At 43.9% G+C, this 20,462-nt stretch overlaps 2 protein-coding genes across 6 annotated transcripts; one reads left to right on the top strand and one right to left on the bottom strand.

The window, feature by feature from the left end:
* Positions 1-1,998: 1,998 nt before the first annotated feature.
* Positions 1,999-4,551, bottom strand: LOC123871527. 2 transcript variants are annotated; one of them, XM_045915376.1, is made up of 6 exons: positions 4,377-4,551; positions 4,132-4,268; positions 3,770-3,912; positions 3,079-3,255; positions 2,553-2,669; positions 1,999-2,442 (listed from the first exon to the last, which is right to left on the bottom strand). In XM_045915376.1, exons 1-6 carry the CDS (start codon positions 4,451-4,453, stop codon positions 2,251-2,253), a joined length of 843 nt encoding a protein of 280 aa, XP_045771332.1. In that variant the 5' UTR covers positions 4,454-4,551; the 3' UTR covers positions 1,999-2,250. The 2 variants fall into 2 exon arrangements, with proteins under 2 accessions (XP_045771332.1, XP_045771333.1); XM_045915377.1 differs by having other exon boundaries at positions 2,556-2,669.
* A 330-nt stretch (positions 4,552-4,881) lies between these two features.
* LOC123871526 (WD repeat domain phosphoinositide-interacting protein 2) lies at positions 4,882-19,130 on the top strand. Of its 4 annotated transcripts, none has more exons than XM_045915371.1 (7): positions 4,882-5,179; positions 8,977-9,138; positions 11,338-12,090; positions 12,162-12,313; positions 13,355-13,449; positions 13,539-13,782; positions 16,568-16,681. In XM_045915371.1, exons 1-6 carry the CDS (start codon positions 5,103-5,105, stop codon positions 13,749-13,751), a joined length of 1,452 nt encoding a protein of 483 aa, XP_045771327.1. In that variant the 5' UTR covers positions 4,882-5,102; the 3' UTR covers positions 13,752-13,782; positions 16,568-16,681. The 4 variants fall into 4 exon arrangements, with proteins under 4 accessions (XP_045771327.1, XP_045771329.1, XP_045771330.1 ...); XM_045915374.1 differs by lacking the exon at positions 13,539-13,782 and adding an exon at positions 16,986-19,130 and having other exon boundaries at positions 4,883-5,179; positions 13,355-13,414; positions 16,568-16,717; XM_045915373.1 differs by lacking the exon at positions 13,539-13,782 and having other exon boundaries at positions 13,355-13,414; positions 16,568-19,130.
* Positions 19,131-20,462: the final 1,332 nt, after the last annotated feature.

Raw genomic sequence — 20,462 nt, 5'->3', positions numbered from 1 at the left:
GAAACCAAATTTTGAAAGTCAATTAAATATTTTTTAGGGAGGCTCCCAAATATGAAAATGACTATTGTTGCCCGCGCATAGCCATCGATGTATATGGATTAGCCTTTCCCATACAATTCCGTCCGCAAAAATACGCTTGAATATTACGTCATCGTCATTGACAAAGTCAAGAGACTTTTGCAAATTCTATTGACTTTTTGAGCGCGTTTTTTATCTTCGAAGGGCCCATCCATATACATCGATGCACATAGCATATACTTAGCATGTGGGACGTTGTCTAGCTCATAGGGTAGACAGACTAGTACACAAATTGTAGGAAATTGTCTCTAGTTTAATTGTTACAAAGCCATTTTTATCGTAAAATGAGTGGGAAAGAAGTTATCGTGAAAAAACTGTTTTTGGGTGCCATTTTTCCAAGATGGGGGCGCGAGCTGCAAAGGCACGAGGTGGCAAAATAAAAATTCGGAAAGAGCACATCGAAATCTATAAAACCACCAATTTGCATAACCTTCTGAAAACTTTCCATCTCATATTACTAAATTACTGGACTATTATGCATAAAAATAAATGAAAATCTGTTTTAGAATGTACAGGTAAAGCCCTTTCATATGATACCCCACTTGGTATAGTTATCTTACTTTGAAAATTGAAACACGTTTTAATTTTTTTTTTAATGATGTAACCACTAATTCGCGGTTTTCAGATTTATTTCTGTACTTGTGCTATAAGATCAAATTCCTACCAAAATCAAATATAAGACCTATCTGCCAAATTTCATGATTCTAGGTCAACGGGAAGTACTCTATAAGTTTTCTTGACAGACATGACGGACGGACGGACAGACAGACAGACAGGCAACAAGGTCATCCTATAAGGGTTCCGTTTTTCCTTTTGAGGTACGGAACCCTAAAAAATAACATAATTAATGAATTATGTAGGTACCGCGGAACTCTAAACAAGCGAGGCCCGACTCGCACTTGACCGGCTTCTCGAAGTGCCCCGCTCTCTCAGGTGACGTCACCGCAGTTTCACTGTAGCCGCATTTGTTAACTTTATTATTGGTAGTTTTCCTTTTCCAGAATGATTATATGGGACCAGTAACACCCCTCTTTTTGGGTCGGGGGTTAACAAAAGGAAGTCAAAAGTCAAAACAATAAAAGTAAAGTTGCGCTAAAACTGTATTGCTATTAGTTTTGTGCAGGCGCATCGTTCGTGGCTCGCACCATCAGTGGAGCGGGTGCCGACTGCCGACTGCTTGACAGACGATGCTACAGTAGGCTAACTGTATGAAATTGCATGTCTTGATGACGTTCATTTCGAGTATGAAATCATTAAATTATTGTATTATAGAATATCTACTTACTATTCTGTTTTAATTTTCGTTTTGAAACTCCCCGCAGAGTACTGAGTAGTAGAATTTAGGATTATTATTTTCACGTACACGTATATAGATGGCAATTTGTTGTGGTTGAATTGTTTTTACGGTTCCGTACCTCAAAAGGAAAAACGGACCCTTACAGGATCACTTTGTTGTCTGTCTGTCCGTCCGTCTGTCGTGTCTGTCAAGAAAACTTATAGGGTACTTCCCGTTGACCTAGAATCATGAAAGAAGGTAGGTCTTATAGCACAAGTAAAGGAATAAATCTGAAAACCGCGAATTAGTAGTTACATCATTAAAAAAAAATTAAAACGTGTTTCAATTTTCAAAGTAAGATAATTATACTAAGTGGGGTATTATATGAAAGGGCTTTACCTGTAGATTCTAAAACAGATTTTCATTTATTTTTATGCATAATAGTTTTTGATTTATCGTGAAAAATGTCGGAAAAAATAGCCGATTACGGAACCCTCGGTGCGCGAGTCTGCCTCGCACTTGGCCGGTTTTTTTCCCTAAGGAAAGCAAATATAGATAAAGATAAACAGAGAAACTCTCATGGAACTTTTCCGTGTGAGTCATCGATGCAGGTATTATCAAGATGATGAATGAAACGAAATAGGTAGAATTAAAAATATGAATTATATTATTTACAATACACATTCTTATATATAAATATATCATACAACAGACGGTTTAGATAACGCACAGTTAGTTATAAACTCGGGTGAGCACGCGCGCTTGGCGCGGCCGAATCAAACTTATGCTGATTGCTGATATAGTATGAGAGCGACCGTGCAGAAGCGCCGTTACAGCGTAGCTCGCATTGGAGTGGTCGCGCGCGGCAGGCGGCCCGGAGCCTCCCACGCGAGGTCTCACGAGGGCGTCGGTTTCGGGCGCGCGCCGGGCTCGTCGCGCAGACGGCGCTCCTTCTTCAGCGCGCGGTAGGCGGCCACGGCGTCGAGGCGCGCGCGCTCCCGCATCTCCGCGCCGCGCGCCGCCGCGCCCGCTCCGTCCGCCGCGCCGCCGCCCAGCATCGCCGCCAACAGCAGGCCGCGCCGCGCCGCCTGCGTGCACGTACCATTATGAATAAGTCGGTTTGATCAATTCAGCTTGAGCGATAAGCGAGGGTTTCTAACAGAACAATGTGTTGCTTGTGTAGCAACATGTCCTCACTCACCGCAGGCTTGGGGCAGGCGAGTGTCGGCGCGCGCAGCGCGGGCGGCGCGTGAGCGACGTCGCCGAATGCGACGCGCTCGTACTGCGCCTCCGCGCGTTGCGTCCACGATGCCTCCTAAGGAAAATATTTACGTGAATTTGTTGTGGACACGCGAAAAAAGTGAGTTCAGAATGTTTAACTTCTTTAGCACGAAACTTGTGATCAGATTATCACATCACTCTATTATTGCAGTAATAGTATTGCCCTCGTAAGAAAGATCAAAGTCGCTCAGCGAATGATGGAGACAGCTATGCTTGCAGTTTCCCCATCTCATCAAATTAGAAATAAAGAGACCCAGCCAGACTGAGATAAGAAAACCAGACCGATCGATATAGCTCAAACAGTGTGTATCATTTATAGGTTGACAATCACAATTGTACATTTGGCCAAATGTGGGGTATTCTTGCTGCGTGTATTGCACAGGTAGATTTTGTTTTACACTCACAATGTGTTATAGACATGTTGGTGGTGTGTGGGCGCTCACCTCGACCGCCTTGTTCTTCTTCTCCCGCTTCTGGAGCGCGAGGCGCCGCGTGCGACTCACGGCGGGCTGGCGGTCGGCGCCGCGGGGCTGGTGGTCGGCGCCGCGGCGCTTGCGGCGGCGTCGCTCGCGCTGCGCCGTCATGCGCGACCCCTTCTCGTCCTCTGACTCCACGTCGTCCTGCAACAGGCAACCATCATCGTCTCTAGCCATCGCCGGCCTCCGCCCGAGCACGGGGCAACTCACCGAATGAGAAGGGTTTACGCCATAGTCAACTACACTGGCCGAGTGCAGATTGGCAAACTACATACACCATTGAGAACATAGAAAACTCTTAGGCATGTAGGTTTCCTCACTATGTTTCTCTTCAATGTTTAAAGCAAAGTGATAATAATTTGTGTTTAATTTTTACACTCTGAAAAATCAAAAATTAGAGGTGCATGCCCCGAATGATCCTAAACCCTCAAATAGGAGTCGAGCTACCCACTAGCCGGAGCGAGACCATCACAACAGCTCACCACAACCTCATTACACACAGATGAACACCCGCATGATCAACTATAGTACCTATTACTTCAATGGTGCAATTATAACTGAGATCGCTAAGCACTTATGAGTGGTTAAAATCAAAATCATTACAAGCTCCACCACAGATTCCCACCAAATGCTGTAAGTACTTTGAAAATGAACATACTGGATAGTTGATCTGGTGGAGCGGGTGGTGCAGCGCGCGCACGGCGCTGTTGATGCGCAGGGAGAAGCCTCGCCCCGACTCTCCCGGCAGCTGCTTCAGGCGCGCCACCGGGTTGCCGTGCTCACCAGACTGTCTCACGCCATCTGTCAGTCACTCACAAGATTTGCATATGTATAGATAACAATAGTCAAAGGTAGACTACTGTCCTTTCATATTCCTATCTGCTTGATAGAGCCGTTGGGGCCATGTAGCCAAATATGGATTTGGACAGTAGAAACTAGTGTGATTTTGTGTTATTACTACTTATGATGGTGTTAAGTTTAGTCTACCCAAAAGTGTTGCTCTGTTTATATTATACAGACCCGCGGAGAGTAGCTTCTTATTTGTCTTCTTCTTGATGGTTTTGTCTCGATTCTGAAACGCGAACAGGCGCGTGAGCGTCTTCGGCACCGGCTGATCGTCCGGATCCTTTGGCGGCGCGTTTATTTTGCCTTTCAAACTATACACAACAAACAAACATTAGTGTAAATGCAATCATAGTACATCATAAACATAAACCAAAAACAGAAGGATTTAAAACTTTTAAAAGGTTATGAAAACTATCCACCTTTGTAACCGCCTCGCCTGTTGTACTAGAGGATCTTTAACGCCCCGATGTTTCTTTGCTGGAATTTTACGACCCATTTTTGAAAACTTTATTCACTTAAATCTAACCACGAGTATACCTACACAGTAAACATAACCTTAATCACAGACCTTAATCACCTCAAATGAAATGTCAAATCGCCACAGCTGACTGGCTGACAGAGCTGACAGCACATTGAACTACATCACTCGCATAGCACCATAGATCGTGAAAATCGATATTATGTATTACCTACCATTACCAACCTACCTACTACCTACTATGCCAAAATGACGTGTTTCACATTTTCTGTAGAAATTCAGCAATTACCCTAAAAAATTTCAAAATAAGGCTCATCATTATCGCATTGCAAAATGAAAAACTATTTCATCACTTTGCCTTTTTGATGAAATTGATCGACAGTGACTCGATTATGGGCTCGATAGTCCAATGGTCGATTTGATCGGAATCGGTAATCGTTGTTGTCTATGGATCGAGTTGTGCGGGGTGCGAGAGGAGGGGGCTTGTTTTCAGCGAGCAAGGTCGTTCTTTGTGTCAAAAAATTCTACTTTTGTGACGAATACTTGGATTTTATTATTTACAAGTGAGTTAGTGTTTGTGGATTGTGCTCCGTAACAAAGGTCGTAGGGCGCGTATGTCGTAAATAGTGATTAGCATATATATCAGCTCGTTATATCGAACGGTCCAATGAGTTTGGGAGGAGGTCACAGCGCCGAGGGATCAAATGCAGGAGGAATATTCGTCCAATTCAATCAAGATTGCACGTAAGTGGGCCTAATTGCTGTATTGTTCGAGTGTGAAGTGAGAGAGAGCCAAGACGCCGTGGCCTTGCGAGCAGCTGAGCGAGCCCTCGGGCCAGCTGTCGGGGACGGGGCAGCCTCGACGCGGGCTCGCTGCTCGCTACTCGCTCCGAGGAGCTCGGGGAACGTTATTGTGCGATGAACGATGATGCAATATGTCAATGCCAATGTTTTCGTAACAGCGAGCGAAACCCTTCTCGTAGTAAATAAACATTGCTGCGAAAAATTTGCTCAACTATTGACCAGTGATAACCATTGCACTACTGAAATTATATTCACTCTTGTTATGGTCACTAATGTTTGGTTTGATTGGTGTGAGAGATAATGATACTGGCTCTATGCTTGTTTAGTTATAATAAGCAATGCTTAAAGAAATGGAAACTTGAACACTATCTGAATACAGTAAACAGCTGATATGGCTTGTGTTACACTAATCTTTCAATTTATGTTGCAATTATTGTATTATAACAATTGATGGAGTACATGTACAAGTACAAGTTGTGAAATAAATCACTTTTTTATTCAGTTTGTCTTACCTTATTACATTTTTTTCATTATTATGAATAGGTGTAATATATAAGTACTACTTATAACCATTGAAAGTGCAATTAGCCATACAATTTGGCTTATGAGTAGTTTAATGTTAACCTAGACGTAATTTATGGTATAGTAGGTATGCAAGGTAGTAGTCTGTTGGCCCACAGTTCTTCTTTATTCTAACTGGAGTGACTTTGTTCATGTGTTCATCACTTTATTGCAAAACTAATTTCACTTGAGATATCATAAACTTTAGCCCAGGATTAGGATGTCTTTTTTCTAGCCGTCCAGTCTAGATGTCCAGTGGGCGGACCAGACATCACATTTGACAGGTTTATTTACAGAACTGACAGATTACTCAATTTATTTAAAAGCTTTAATTTACAGAAAATTTTCAATGAACCAACACGGATAACTGCAAATTCAGCCACTTGTATAGATAACATTTTCTGTGACTGTAAGATTGTCGCAAAATCGATCATGACGAATCTAAGATCCGATCACTGTGGACAAATGATATCTGTTCCCAGTGATAATCAAGACATAACAAAGTTAATAAAGTATAGGCCAGTAACCACTAAAAAGGTAGAGCAGTTCAAACTAAAGGTTTTAACTGCTTTACCTAAACTTGACTTTACTCAGGGTGGTCCGGATGAACACTATAATGCTTTTTTTGATCTCATAAACTCTCAATTTAATTCTACCTTTAAAATTGTAGAAAAAAAACTGTTTAAAAATCTTAAATTTAGTGACTGGGCTACTGTTGGCATCTATAAAAGTAGAAATAAGTTGTTCGACTTGTATGCAGAAAAACAATATAACTACACTCCCACATTTGTTGAATATGTAAAAAATTATTCAAAATTATTCAAAAAGGTTTGCATACAAGCAAAGTCACTCTGCATAAAGCAAAAAATTATTAATTCTGATAATAAAATTAAAGCAGCTTGGGATATCATCACGGATGAAACTGGGAAACAAAAAGTGCATAACAATAAATTGGAGCTAAAAATTAATAACCGTATTATTGACTCCAATATTGAAATTGCAAATACATTTGAGAATTTTTTCCAGAACATTCCAGTCATCACTACTAGTTCCCTTAGCTCTTCACCAACAGAAGCCTATGATCTTCTCAGGGCCAATGTCACTGAATGCGGTGTGTTGTTTAGGTTTGAATACGTTACTCCATATGACATTGTTAAAGTGTTCAAATCTTTACAAAGCAAAAAAACCGGAGATCTGTGGGGAATATCAGTAAAAATAATTAACAATATTATTGATATTATTGCGCCATATCTAGCCTTAATTTTTAATGAGTCTGTGGATACAGGCGCTTTTCCAGATCTCATGAAATGTAGTAAATTGATACCACTTTTTAAATCGGGTAGCAAAAATGACCCAAACAATTACAGGCCAATTTCAATTTTGCCAACACTGAGCAAGATATTTGAGAAAATCATGCTCAACCAACTGCTTCAGCATTTCAATTTTAATAAGCTACTCCATTCTGAACAGTATGGCTTCACTAAAGGTCGATCAACAACCGACGCGGCCGCAATGCTGTTAAAGCATATATTCAATGCGTGGGAGGGGTCACAGAATGCCATTGGTATTTTCTGTGATTTATCCAAGGCATTTGATTGCGTTGAGCACGAGACTCTTTTAGTTAAATTGAGCCACTATGGAATCAAAGACACTGCGCTTGGTCTCATTGCGTCCTATCTTAGTGATCGTATTCAAACAGTATGTGTGAATGATGTGAAGTCATCCGGATCAGCCTCACTAATGGGTGTTCCTCAAGGCTCTATTCTAGGTCCTTTCATGTTCTTAGTATACATAAACGATTTACCATATGTAGTCCAAAATATTTGCGATATCGTACTATTTGCTGACGATACGTCTTTGATTTTTAAAGTCGATAGAAATAAGGACAATTTTGACGATATAAATGGTGCCATATCTCAGGTAACTCACTGGTTTACTGTAAATAATCTACTTTTAAATGCAAAAAAAACTAAGTGTATTGAATTCGCACTGCCCAATACCAAGAACACAAGTAACATTAATTTAAGGATAAATAATGATATTTTGAAAATAGAAGAGACTACTACATTTTTGGGGATAACCTTAGATGCGAAGCTGCAATGGGGCACCCATATATCAACTCTTGCTGGCAAACTAAGCTCTGCTGCTTACGCGGTTAGAAAGATTCGACAATTAACTGACGTGGAGACCGCAAAGATAGTATATTTTGCTTATTTTCATAGTATTATGTCTTATGGAATCTTAATATGGGGTAGAGCGGCAGATATTGGGAGAATTTTTGTATTACAAAAAAGGGCAATACGCGCAATTTATAACTTAAAACCACGCGATTCACTTCGAGAAAAATTTAAGGAAATAGGTATCCTTACCGTAGCCTCTCAATATATTTACAACAACATAATTTTTGTAAGACAAAATATTCTTAGTTACAAGAAGGTTGGCGATCTACACAACAGGCTGACTAGACACCGTAACAGGCTTGCGACTCCTACGCTCCGTCTCAGGAAGGTCCAAAAGTCATTTGTGGGAATGGGTATAATCTTCTATAACAAAATTCCTCAGTCAATTTTGGACTTGCCTTTACACAGGTTCAAAAAATCTATTAAAAATATGCTCTTGAGAAAAGCATATTATACTATCGAAGATTATGTAAATGATAAAAAAGCGTGGATTTGAACTTCGATTCGCTCCAGCAATGCGCAGGACTTCAATTGCTTTTATACATGGCATAATATTGTACATCAAATCTTTGAAAAGAGCAACCGCCGAGTTTCTTGCTGGTTCTTCTCGGTAGGAAAGGCATTCCGAACCAGTGGTAGATGCTTTTGACGATTCGAAAGAACTTGTAAAAGTCTAATTGAATAAAAACATTTTGAATTTGAATTTGAATTTGAATTTGAATTTAGAAATTTGGTCAGTTACAGATTTTTTTCAGAAAAAATAATAATTTGTTAGAATGAGTTAAACTATTTCCATAGTTAAATATGAAGAAAAAAGTATTAAACTTAAACAGTATACTAATAACTAATTATAAAAATAACATGTAGTTGATGTGAATATCACCATAATATCTCACTTAATATACTTGTTGAATTAGTTTTTGCCTGTCAAACAGTGTATAGTAAGCTAGTTTGCCAATACAAATGAATGCTTATAATTTGGAGTGGTGGTTGCAGGTCGCTGGTAGCAGGCAGCAGCAGTGGCTACCACCTGTTTGCGCTCACGGCCGACGATGGCATCGAGGAGATCTACGCCAGCCAGTCGGGCCAGGACACCTGCCTGGTGGACCGGCTCTTCAGCAGCTCCTTGGTGGCCATTGTCACCGTTTCAGCTCCCAGGTACTTTTCATTTCATACTAAATAAGCTGTTTCCATGTTCTAAAATTGTGTTACTGTTTGATTGCTCAAACAATGAACATAAAATCCAGGCAGGAAGGAACAACTAACAGAATATAGACTTTTCAAATCTATCATTCTTATCAAACTTTTGTTTGTTGCATTATATTATGCATTCAAATCATTTATCTCTAGCTTGAGCAAAGTACCAACAATTAATATAGCATACTTTGGCTTTACTTGGACTTACTTAGCATTTAAAGGAGTTATGACTGTAATGTAAATCTGTCTTGTATTAATTCTACATAAGTAAAGCGTGAGCCAAGTACAAGTATGCTGTATTGATGTCAAGCTAAGAGGAAACACAGTAATATGTTATTGTGCTAAGTAAATACGCCACAAGAGTGCCAATAGCTTGACTTTTAAATTTATCTCCTTTATGAATTTCAAGAATTCAACTGAACAGATATTTTAAAGTGTAAACAAATTGCACAACTCAAAGCTCAACCCACATCACTGGAGAGTCAAGCTTATAATTTTTTCTAATTTAGTGTTTTAATTTCTGAAAAGCTCTGGAACTTATAAATTAGAAGATGCCCACGGCTTTGTCTGCGTGGATTCAGGTTTTTAAAAATCCTGCGGGGACTCATTGATTTTCCATGTCAAAATAGCCTAAGTCCTGCCCTAGGATGCAACCTGTTTTTGGACCAAGTGTCAAAGTCGGTTAAACAGATGGGCTATAAAAACGAGTAGACAGACAGACACACTTATTACAGACAAAATAAGTCCCCTGAAAAGAAAATGATTTGGAAAAGCCACGTCGCTGATTATACTGTTGGTGTCAATATGTTTTGAACCTTTAATTTGTTATCGTGGGTAGGAAGTGAACTCGTTACCCGTGAAACTAGCAGTATAGTTATCAGAGCTAGGTGTTATCTGTCACGAGCGCGCGGCGGCGGCTGACGCGCGTGGCTGGTGGCGGTGGCGTCACACCGACCGACACGGTTGCTTCCTACCAATGACGTCACCACTCACATCTGCACACGAGTGCGAATAAGACGCCGGGCACCTTTTCAGGGTTCCGTACTTCAAAAAAAAGGAACCCTTATAGGATCGCTTTGTTGTTGTTGTTGTCCATCTGTCTTCTGTCTGTGCGTCCGTCCCTCTGTTGTGTCTGTCAAGAAAACCTATGGGCTACTTCCCGTTGACCTAGAATCATGAAATTTGGGAAGTAGGTAGGCCTTATAGCACAAGTAAAGGAAAAAAACCGAAAACCGTGAATTTTTGGTATTATTACAAAAAAAACTAAAATGTGTTCAGGAACAAATAATTAGTATTTTCAATTTTCAAAGTAAGATAACTAGGTATACCAAGTAGGGGTATCATATTAAAGGACCTGTAAATTCTAAAACTAATTTTTATTTATTTTTATGCATAGTAGTTTTTGATTAATCTGCAAAATATCGAAAAAATACCAGAGTACAGAACCCGCGGTGCGCGAGTTTGACTCGCATTGGGCCGGTTTTTTTAACATAAAGATATCAAAATAGTGCAAAATAAAAATGACACATAAGTTTGTAGTTGTGTAAATAAGTAGGTACATTATGCGATGCGCTGGTCGGTTGGTATGATCGCGCACGTCTTTGTACATTATAACGTACGTAATCAGTAATCTGATGAGGAATGACTAATGCGCGCTTGACTCCTGATTGTCTCCACTAGGGAGGGAATCAATTTTTCCAACATGTATAAATGAATAATAATGATTTGCAAATATGAAAGTACTTACTACTGGCACTATGTACAATGTATGTTGATTGAATAGGTAGATGTAATAACAATGAGTGGCTTGGAGCTTGATGAACGCTCAGCGAATTGAATATAACAAAAATAAGTAGGTTTCAATAGTTTCATTGCGGAAAAAATAATAGTAATATGATAGGGAAGAAATATTTTACTGAGTAATTAAAAATGATTGTTTTGCTTGCTTTGTTTGTGTAGCCTGGTGTGCAGCAAACATACGGGCAGGTGACGATGCGCGGACGTGTTCCGACACTTGCTATCATAGTCATAGGTCATAGTGTCCTTATAGAAAGCACTTTTTAAATCTTTCTTTTATTTTGATTTGTCTGTTGTGCCTCGCTACAGTCGGCATTGTAAGTAAGCTGTCTCGGAATTGCTAGTGGCGGATCTGTTTGGCAGGAAGCTGATCGTGTGCCACTACAAGAAGGGCACGGAGATCTGCAACTACAGCTACAGCAACACCATCCTGGCCGTCAAGCTGAACCGCTCGCGCCTCGTGGTGTGCCTGGAGGAGTCGCTGCACATCCACAACATCCGCGACATGAAGATCCTGCACACCATCCGCGACACGCCGCCCAACCCGCGCGGCCTGTGCGCGCTGTCGCCCAGCGCCGAGCTGTGCCTCGTGGCCTACCCGGGCAGCAGCGCCGTGGGCGAGGTGCAGATCTTCGACTGCGTGCACCTGCACGCCAAGTGCGTCATCGCGGCGCACGACAGCCCGCTGGCCGCGCTGGCGTGGTCGGCGTGCGGCCGCCGCCTGGCCACGGCGTCCGAGCGCGGCACCGTCATCCGCGTGTTCCTCGTGCCCGAGCGCACGCGCCTCTACGAGTTCCGGCGCGGCGTCAAGCGCTGCGTGGCCATCGCGTGCCTCGCCTTCAGCGCGTGCGGCGCCTACCTGGCCGCCACCTCCAACACCGAGACCGTGCACGTGTTCCGCCTGCAGGAGGGCGCGGCCGGCGGCGCGGCGCCCGAGCGCGCGGCCGAGGGCGAGGGCGCGGCGCCCGAGGGCTGGATGGACTGGCTGTCGTCCGCCGTGTCGGCGGGCGCGGGCTACCTGCCGGCGCAGGTGGCCGACGTGCTGGCGCAGGGCCGCGCCTTCGCCTCCGCGCGTCTGCCGCGCGCCGCCAAGCGCGCCGTGGCCGCCGTCACCAAGTGAGTGTGCCGCAGCCGCAGCCGCAGCGCCGCGCCACGTGACGTGCCAGTGTAACCTTGTGTGTCCGCAGCGTGGCGCGCCGGCCGCGGCTCGTGGTGGCGACGGACGCGGGCGCCGTGCACGTGTTCGCGCTGGACGCGGCGGAGGGCGGCGACTGCGCGCTGCTGCGCACGCACCGCCTGCTGGACGCGCCGCCCGCCGCGCCGCTCGCCGAGCCGCCAGGTGCGTCCACCCCGCACACACCCAACACCACCCCGACCGACCGACGCGGCCCGACCATCACGAGATCTCAATAGTTAGCTAGGATACTAATGTCGGGAATCCAGCGAAAGAAGTGAAATTTATTTTTTATACTATTAACATGCTCCTTTCGCACGCTCAGTTGCCAGTCTCAAGTTTAATTTTGGTGATCACTAAAGTTCTCCTCCACACTGTGCTACTTGCCCAGGAGGTATTTCCGCTGGGACAATTTAAATCGCATTATATTTTGAGGGAATGAAGACGGAGGAATGTTCGGCGAACTCTTTACTGAGTCGGGAGGTCTGCTTCGGTCGGTCCTATACAGTTTGACGAGACTTCTTTTTCTTATAATTATGTTACGAAATTGATGCTATTGTTAGCGTATTTCTTACTGTGTATTTTTAGTTTAAGGTTATTTTATTAAGCTACGAAATGTTTGTTTTCTCTATGATATTCTTTTTAAAAAATTATGATCGCCGCCCATGAGGGCTTACGATAAAAACGAATACCCACGTCTCGTTTTCCGCTCACCGACGATATCGGTGCGCGCCGCGTGCGCAGTGCCAGCGCCGGGCCGGCGCGACGCGCGGGCTCGTGCCCTCCGCCGACCGCCTCGCCCCACAGCCGCCTCCCGCTCCCGCCACCCTCCTGCCTCCTCCGACTATACGAATCTATATGCTATATTTATCATTTGTCTATCTATTCCAGTATTATATTATTTTTTCATATATTCTGAATTCGTTGCGCCCTTCTTTCCCCCGACCCAGTCTAATGAGAATTATAAATATATGTGTATTGTTTTCAGTATAATATTATGCTAGGACCAGTATTATATCAGTGTATTACGATATCAGTACCGTATCGGTCCAACCCCCGCGCCGCTCGCCGCGCCGCTCGGTCACGTTCGACGTCTATCGAACGATCTCTCCTTCCAAAGTGGACAAAATATAAAAATCGCGCGTAGAGCTAGGCGCGGCGCGCGGCGCGGGCTGGCTCGCCGCGCTCACCCGTTGTTCCCCGCAGCCGCGCCGGGCTGCAGCTACGCGGGCGCGCTGCGCGGCCGCCAGCCGGACACGCTCACAGGTAGCCGTCCGCCCGACCGCCGACCAGCCGAGCCCGTGTCCCTCGCACACCGTGCGCCACCCTTGTCTATATTCGCTCGCTTTCCGCCCCCGCCCCGCTTGCGCCCCCCCGCCCCAGTCCTCAGCCCCGCCCCGCCCCACTGCCGCCCGACACGCTCGTCGGCCTGCTGCCGGCGAGCGCCGAGGGCGCACGCTTGCCGCGCCGCAGAGTGAGTATTCGTTTCGCTCCGCGCGACGTCCGGTCGGGAGGATCGGTCGCGCCGGTTGCACCGACGATACTAACCCGCTCCTCGTTTCCGCGCGCCGCAGCCGCGCCGGCGGACGCGCCGCGCGACTGAGCGGCGCGGGCGAGGCGACGCCGGACCGCAGGTGAGTGCCGACCGATCCTCTGTGCCTCTGTCGACCCGTGACGTCCTCGTGCGCTGCCTCTCACGTCTCGATGTCCGTGAACACGCATTCTACATTTATTTTGCCATTTCTCATTTCATTGCCATTCGCTTTTACTTTGGTGACACCCTCAAAGAGACATATTTCCTCGTCACAGACGATTTCGTAGAAGTTGTAACGATTGGAAAGCTCAACCGTCGACAAGCTAACCCTCGGTTTGCGAAGGCCTGTCTTGTCTCACAGTATACATCATTATTTTTGTTTCAATTGCATGTCAGTGTTCACAATATTTAACGAAATGGTGAGTAGCGGTGAGGGAACTGTAAGCTTTGCCTCGTGAGAACTTAGTGTGATCGAGAATGCCCTCTCAGAGTCCTAATTTTGGTTTTTAGGTTGACTGTTTCTTTTAGCTTATAAATTTTCTGCCTGTACGTGTGCAACTATTTACAGCCATTCTTGTTATTCTATTAGAGCTGATTTTTCAATCGTCAAGTAGGTAATATTTAAAAGTTTAAAATTTAACAGAGAAATTCAATATACGCCGCCCGAAAACAAATATTTTTACCCCAAGTGAGACACACTATTTTTATCACGGTCTTTGAAAAATATAAAAAGGTTAGAGTAAAAGGTGCTGCAGTAGTATGTTGTTCAATCAAGGCAGGTACAATATTTATGTTATTGATTCCTGTGCCTTTGAATCCCTAACTACGCTCAGGATCCTAACTTAGAATCACTTGCTACGCTCGTGATTTTATTATACCATTCTTCGCTTGCTCAAACTAGACACTCACCAAAAACGTACTTTGCTATCTTTTTAAACAAGTAGGTAACTATTAGTCATTACTTACTCGGCGATTGGAAAATGAATAGGTAAATATATCAAAAATCAAAATAGAAGACAATATTGTGCGTCCAAAGTAAGAATTTAGGAAAGCCATATTGTCCTTTATCTGTCAACTGGCAATTTAAAGTTATGGACTTGGAGTCAGCGCGTGCCAGACCTTCGTTATTTTATAACAGCTGAAAGTTTGGAAACTAAAATTTTCAAAAGAAAAATAAAACCGACTTCAAAAACGACAAACACTAAAAAGTAAAAAATAACTTTTGTTTAGCTACACGTGTAATGCACCTAGGTATGAAGTCGAGCGAGCATATTAAAACAAAATTAGAAATCCAAGAGTGAAGCTCGCCCGACTTCATACCTAGGTGCATTACACGTGTAGCTAAACAAAAGTTATTTTTTACTTTTTAGTGTTTGTCGTTTTTGAAGTCGGTTTTATTTTTCTTTTGAAAATTTTTTATTTCACAATTTTTAGTGGCCCTACTGTACTATAATATGCTGTGCCCAGTTAAAACCCTACTGTTTACTAAGCTATTACACTGATCGCGAGCAATTTGCTCCTATCCATTGAGGAGTTCTGTTCTCCATCTCCGAAGATATTCATCAGATCTTCACCAAATTTATATGGGACCACCTGCACAGTATACCCTTTCAAACAAAAAAAAAATTTTCCAAATCGGTCCAGGGGTCTTTGAGTAATCGGGGAACATACATAAAAAATAAAAATAAAAATAAAAAAAAAAGATCCCGACGAATTGAGAACCTCCTCCTTTTTTGGAAGTCGGTTAAAAAGCAGACCCGGCTGCCTGGCGGGGGGCTGCCACCACGACAAGTGTCTGGCTGCGTGACGTGATTTCTAATACTATTTCGAAGAAAATATAAAAGAATTTGACTTAACACTTTGGCGTAACATTTTTCCCTTTAATTTATTTAAAAATATCTCCCAAAGCCACCATGATTCAAACTTCATAGTCGCTGATCGTTCTTCCCTGTGTTGGGGACAGTTGCAGAGCGCACAGGAACTTTCCGCAGTTAGAATAACGAAGGTCTGCCACGCGCTGGCTCTCACGGTTTGCATGAAAAATACTGTGCATGATCTATACATATAATAAAATTGTAGAAAAGTGGTGTCTGTACAATGGAAATATATAAAAAAAAGTAGCAGGGGTTGTTATTATATCGATGCCGAACCCGAAATTGTAATTAATTTTTTTTTTGTCTGTTTGTCTGTGTGTTTGTGCACGCTAATATCAGAAACGGCTTATTCGATTTAGATACGGTTTTCACTAATATATTGTAGTAAGCTTCACTTAACATTTAGTGTTTATTTCATGTCAATCGGTTCATAAATAAAAAAGTTATGTCAATTTAAAGAATCACGGCGAACATTTTTAACGTACAGAGTACGTACTACACGCCTCGCGCCTGAGCGTCCGTGGCTATATAAACCGCGGTCACTATTCCACGCGATCGAAGTCGCGGGCACAGCTAGTAATTAATAAAATACGTGTGTGAAATGTAAAGTGTTAGTAAGCTGAGTGTGTCATACACTGAGCTCACACCGGCGCTTTTGTCGAGTGCTCCACGTTGGTAATGATTTCCGTGTCCGGCGGTTTGCATGAGTTTCAAGTTTGTGAACAAATAACATCAGATCTAACAGTTTCCGACTCATTTTCAGTAAATTAAGATCACACGAAGTTCTGAATACGGCTTGGCTCCCCGCTCCCGGATTCGTGTAAACAATTATCATTTCACCATACAACCGATCTAAGTTAAAAAAAAAAGTTTTCATGGTTTGGAATTCTCGATTCGATGCTCGAATTCGGGAGGGCGGGAGGGTCTCCGCGCATCGTGCACACGACGGCGTCGAGGCCCCCCCGGGAGCGGAGCGGAGCGGAGAGTGAGAGCGACGCTCGTGTGTTATAGAGTCGGAGCGCGCGGCGGAGCTGGGCGCGGCGCTGGCGGGCTCGCCGCCGCGCGGCGCCTTCGACCTGCGCGACCACCGCCACTTCCCGCCCATGCGCACGCCCGCCAACACCGGCCCCGCGCCCGAGTAGACGGCCCCGCCGCCCCGCCGCCCGCCACCCGCCGCACGCACACCGACCGACTCCGTGCAGACCGCACCTCCGTCGCTGAAGCGTGCGACTCGTGGATAAGTAAAAACGAACTCTGGCGAACTATTTACACGAAACCATGCAGAGCCTAGACGCGGTCCGAGTTGCTCGCGGCGGCGCCTGGCTCCGTGCGGTTCTCTGTGAACTGACTCGGAAGCGGCCGATGGGAACCTCGATCGTCGCTGGTGAGACGTAGCGCTCCGCGGACGTCATCGCGACAGCTGTGACGTTCGCTCCTGTACATACGCTGTAACTATACGAGGCCCTTGTAATATACCTAATTATTGTGACGTAATGTAACATGGCGGACGCTGGCGGCGCGCCGCCCCCCACTCCCCACCCCGCCATATGTACACTCCTTGCTAATTAGTGTTTTATGACTGGAAACAAATATACCTATAATAAACAATGTCGCTCCGAAAAGTGCAGCGTATTACATGATATAACTAGTGCCAAGAAAGTAAAAGAATCCAAACACAGCGGTGCTAATCATTCCATCTCACTCACATCTTTTACACGGGTATAGTATGTAAGTGAGAGGAAATGTGTTTAGCGTCACCATTTTAGATTCGTATCTTCATTGCCACAGAGTTGCAGTACAATTGGAATTGAGTCCGCGCACGTGGCGTGGCGTGCGGTGACCGGTGGGGTGGCGTGTGGCGACCGGTGGGGTGGCGTGCTGCAGCTTCCGGCTCTAGTTAGATAAACGATGTGATAGTGATCGACGAATGCCTGGAGTGGGGGTGAGTGCGCGAATGAGAGGGACGGAATGAGTGAATGCAGCATTGAAAAAATTGACAAAAAAAGTGTGAAAATTAAATATAATAGCGCAGCCAACGCAACACATCACACACTCAGGGGTTCCAGCGTGTGCACCACATACGCAACGCACACGCAACGGGTTTGTGCGCACCGAAACGCGCGAAAGTGAATCCGACCCAGACCTTGCTTTTTATGGTTCCGTAGCCAAATGGCAAGAAACTGAACCCTTATGGATACGTCATGTCTGTCAGTCTGTCTGTTCGTCCGTATGTCACAGCCACTTTTTTCCGAAACTAAAAGAACTATACTCTTGAGACTTGGTAAGTAGATGTATCATGTGAACCGCATTAAGATTTCACACAAAAATAGAAAAAAAAAACAATAAATTTTGGGGGTTCCCCATACCTAGAACTGAAACTCAATTTTTTTTTCATCAAACCCATACGTGTGGGGTAAAATGTGTGTACTGTGTAACGAACTACAAGAACTTTTATATGATGTTACTTGCTGCTACGGAACCCTCCATGGGCGAGTCCGACTTGCGCTTGGCCGCTTTTTACTACTACTACTACTACCACTACTAGATGATGCCCGCGACTTCCTCCCCGTGTATTTAGGTTTTGTAAACCCCGTAGGAACTCTTTGATTTCCTGGGATGAGAAGTAGCCAATGTCCTCTGCGCTCGCGCGCTGTGCGTTGCGTTGGTGCGCGATGAGAATCCCTTATTTTAAGTAACACCTCGCTCACGTGGCTTGACATGTCAGTATAATGAATTTTATTTTTTGAAATTAAAAAAATGAATTGGAATTTTTTAACAAAGTCCACGAGACTGCTAACACAAAGACAGCCGAGTCGCCCTCGGCGCGCGGCGCGAGGGTGTCGCGACTCGCTACTCTGCACTCATTTAGTTAATCATTTAGATCAATAATCATCAATTAGGCGTGCATTTTAAATTTTTTCGCAAATAAAGCTTTATACGAAGTTTTAATGTGCTACTAGTACTTTTAAATTGATTGTAAATAAGATTTAAATTAATTTACCATCGGCAGCTTTAGGCTATAGACAAATGTAGCGGAAAAACGGTGCGCCACCACCAACCATACTAGCCGGCGCTCGGGGCTTCGCACACGTGCGCATATCTTATGTAAGAAACAAAGCTTGTGCGCACACCAACACACGAGAGCGATCCTGCTAAAGTATGATTATGAACTGTGTTGTAATGATCGTTGCCCTCGTAAACATGTCTAAAAATGAATTTCTGAAAAATTCTTTCTTTCTGGGAATCTACTAAAACTAGCGAAAACCTAAGTAGCTGCAAATTCCCTTCCTAAACCTAGCTGTCTACGCTACTGTTCATAATGACAGGGTGCATCACAGGGGATATACAGTGTGATGAGTGCGGAGTAGCCGTGAGCCCGGTAGGCACAGTCAGCTACAAAGCGAGTTTGCACCCGCCCGCGCCAGTACAAGCGACTAAGGGAGCTCGCTGTGTTGCTGACTGTACACTCCTTAAGTAGTTGTACTCGAGTTAGGAAATTGAAAGATTGTCGCTTGTCTGCCGCCGCAAAAATAAAATTGTACATATTATTAAATAAATAATATTTTGTAAAGCCTCCCCTGCTTTCATTATTCGACATCCCAATAATATCCCGCTACATACTACAACTTTGTAAATATTATGAATAGAGATATACTTGCCTTTCTACTGGCACAATACAACAAAAGAGAGATATCATTGCGTGCAGTCCTAGCCTAATGCAGAATGCTAACATGTCGGCCTCCTGTGGGAACGTTTCGGAGTTATGTGCTTGTGCTCTCGGAAAGTCCTATGTCCAGCTGTGGACGCATACAGGCTGATGGATGGATGACTTGCCTTAACGATGAAGGATGTTCTCAAAGGCAAGGTCTGCCAATCCGCACTCAGCCAGCGCGGTACACTATGACGACGCGCTGTGTGAACCGCAACAGTGGCACCGCTGTACTTTCAAAGGCTCTGAACTCCTTTCCACGAAGGCTAATAAAAACGAAGCGATTTTGGTGGGTTTTCCACAGACCCTTCGTACATAGCGGATAAAGCAGCGTTAAGGTCCAGTATCCACCAGAGCGAAAATGTGTTTAGCAGACCAATCAATATGTTAGATAACAATAGGTATGATATTTTTCATGTCAAAGTAATAAGTAGGATTGATCTGCTAAACACATCTCCGCTCCGGTGGATGCCGGACCTAAAGCTCGGTTATCATTATCTGTCAACAGTTTGCTACATATAATGTAGGTATATGTACTTATTTGATTTTCTAGGAGTCCAAGAAAATACTCGTACATTCAGTTATCGATTGTTTATATAAATTCCAGTTTCCAGCATTCTATTAGGTTTACAACAAACACAGTAATTTTAAACTAAACTAATTTTTAAAAACACGTAACAATTTTATGTACAGTTAATAAAGTTGTGGCTACTTTGTGGAATGGATTAAAAAACCATATTAGGTACCAATATTTTTTCTTTAATAACTTAGAACATAACCTAAACTCTAAAGATGAATTTTTATCTCAACAAATGAAACCAAATATAGATTAATTAACTATTTAAAAATATATTGTGATACCTACACAAACAGAAAGTAAATCTAAGTATTGTCTACACCTTGTTCAGTTGAACAGTAGAGTGACGTCAGAGCAGTGGCGGTGCTGACGGCCGCCGCAGGCGAGGGGCATTGTCCGCGGAGGACATGTCTCACTGAGAGCATCGCATACCGCACACATGGACTGGACGACGAAACTACAAAAGATAAGGCGCTTTTGTCCTCCGCAGACAATAGTCTCTCGTTTGCAGGCCCTGAATTATCCTTCTACTTTTGGCAGGTCATTATAACAAATTAGCATTGAGCTAGTTAAACTTGGGTGAGCAGTGTCAGGCTGCGCGCCACTGCGCCCGACAGAGC

Source organism: Maniola jurtina, chromosome 14 (genome assembly GCF_905333055.1).
Source record: "Maniola jurtina chromosome 14, ilManJurt1.1, whole genome shotgun sequence".
In the NCBI taxonomy this organism is placed as follows: Eukaryota; Metazoa; Arthropoda; class Insecta; order Lepidoptera; family Nymphalidae; genus Maniola; species Maniola jurtina.
The sequence above is the reverse complement of the archived record's forward strand: the minus strand, read 5'-3'. Positions and strand labels throughout refer to the sequence as shown.

What these genes read in the sequence shown, in the direction of transcription:
- LOC123871527 (XM_045915376.1), bottom strand. Translation starts at nt 4,453, where the DNA reads ATGGGTCGTAAAATTCCAGCAAAGAAACATCGGGGCGTTAAAGATCCT. An exon ending in CAGGCGAGGCGGTTACAAAG is followed by an intron (nt 4,269 to 4,376) that starts GTGGATAGTTTT and finishes TGTTGTGTATAG; the next exon opens with TTTGAAAGGCAAAATAAACG. An exon ending in AGAAGAACAAGGCGGTCGAG is followed by an intron (nt 2,670 to 3,078) that starts GTGAGCGCCCAC and finishes TATTTTCCTTAG; the next exon opens with GAGGCATCGTGGACGCAACG.
- LOC123871526 (XM_045915371.1), top strand. Translation starts at nt 5,103, where the DNA reads ATGAGTTTGGGAGGAGGTCACAGCGCCGAGGGATCAAATGCAGGAGGA. An exon ending in GTCACCGTTTCAGCTCCCAG is followed by an intron (nt 9,139 to 11,337) that starts GTACTTTTCATT and finishes TCTGTTTGGCAG; the next exon opens with GAAGCTGATCGTGTGCCACT. An exon ending in GCCGCTCGCCGAGCCGCCAG is followed by an intron (nt 12,314 to 13,354) that starts GTGCGTCCACCC and finishes TGTTCCCCGCAG; the next exon opens with CCGCGCCGGGCTGCAGCTAC.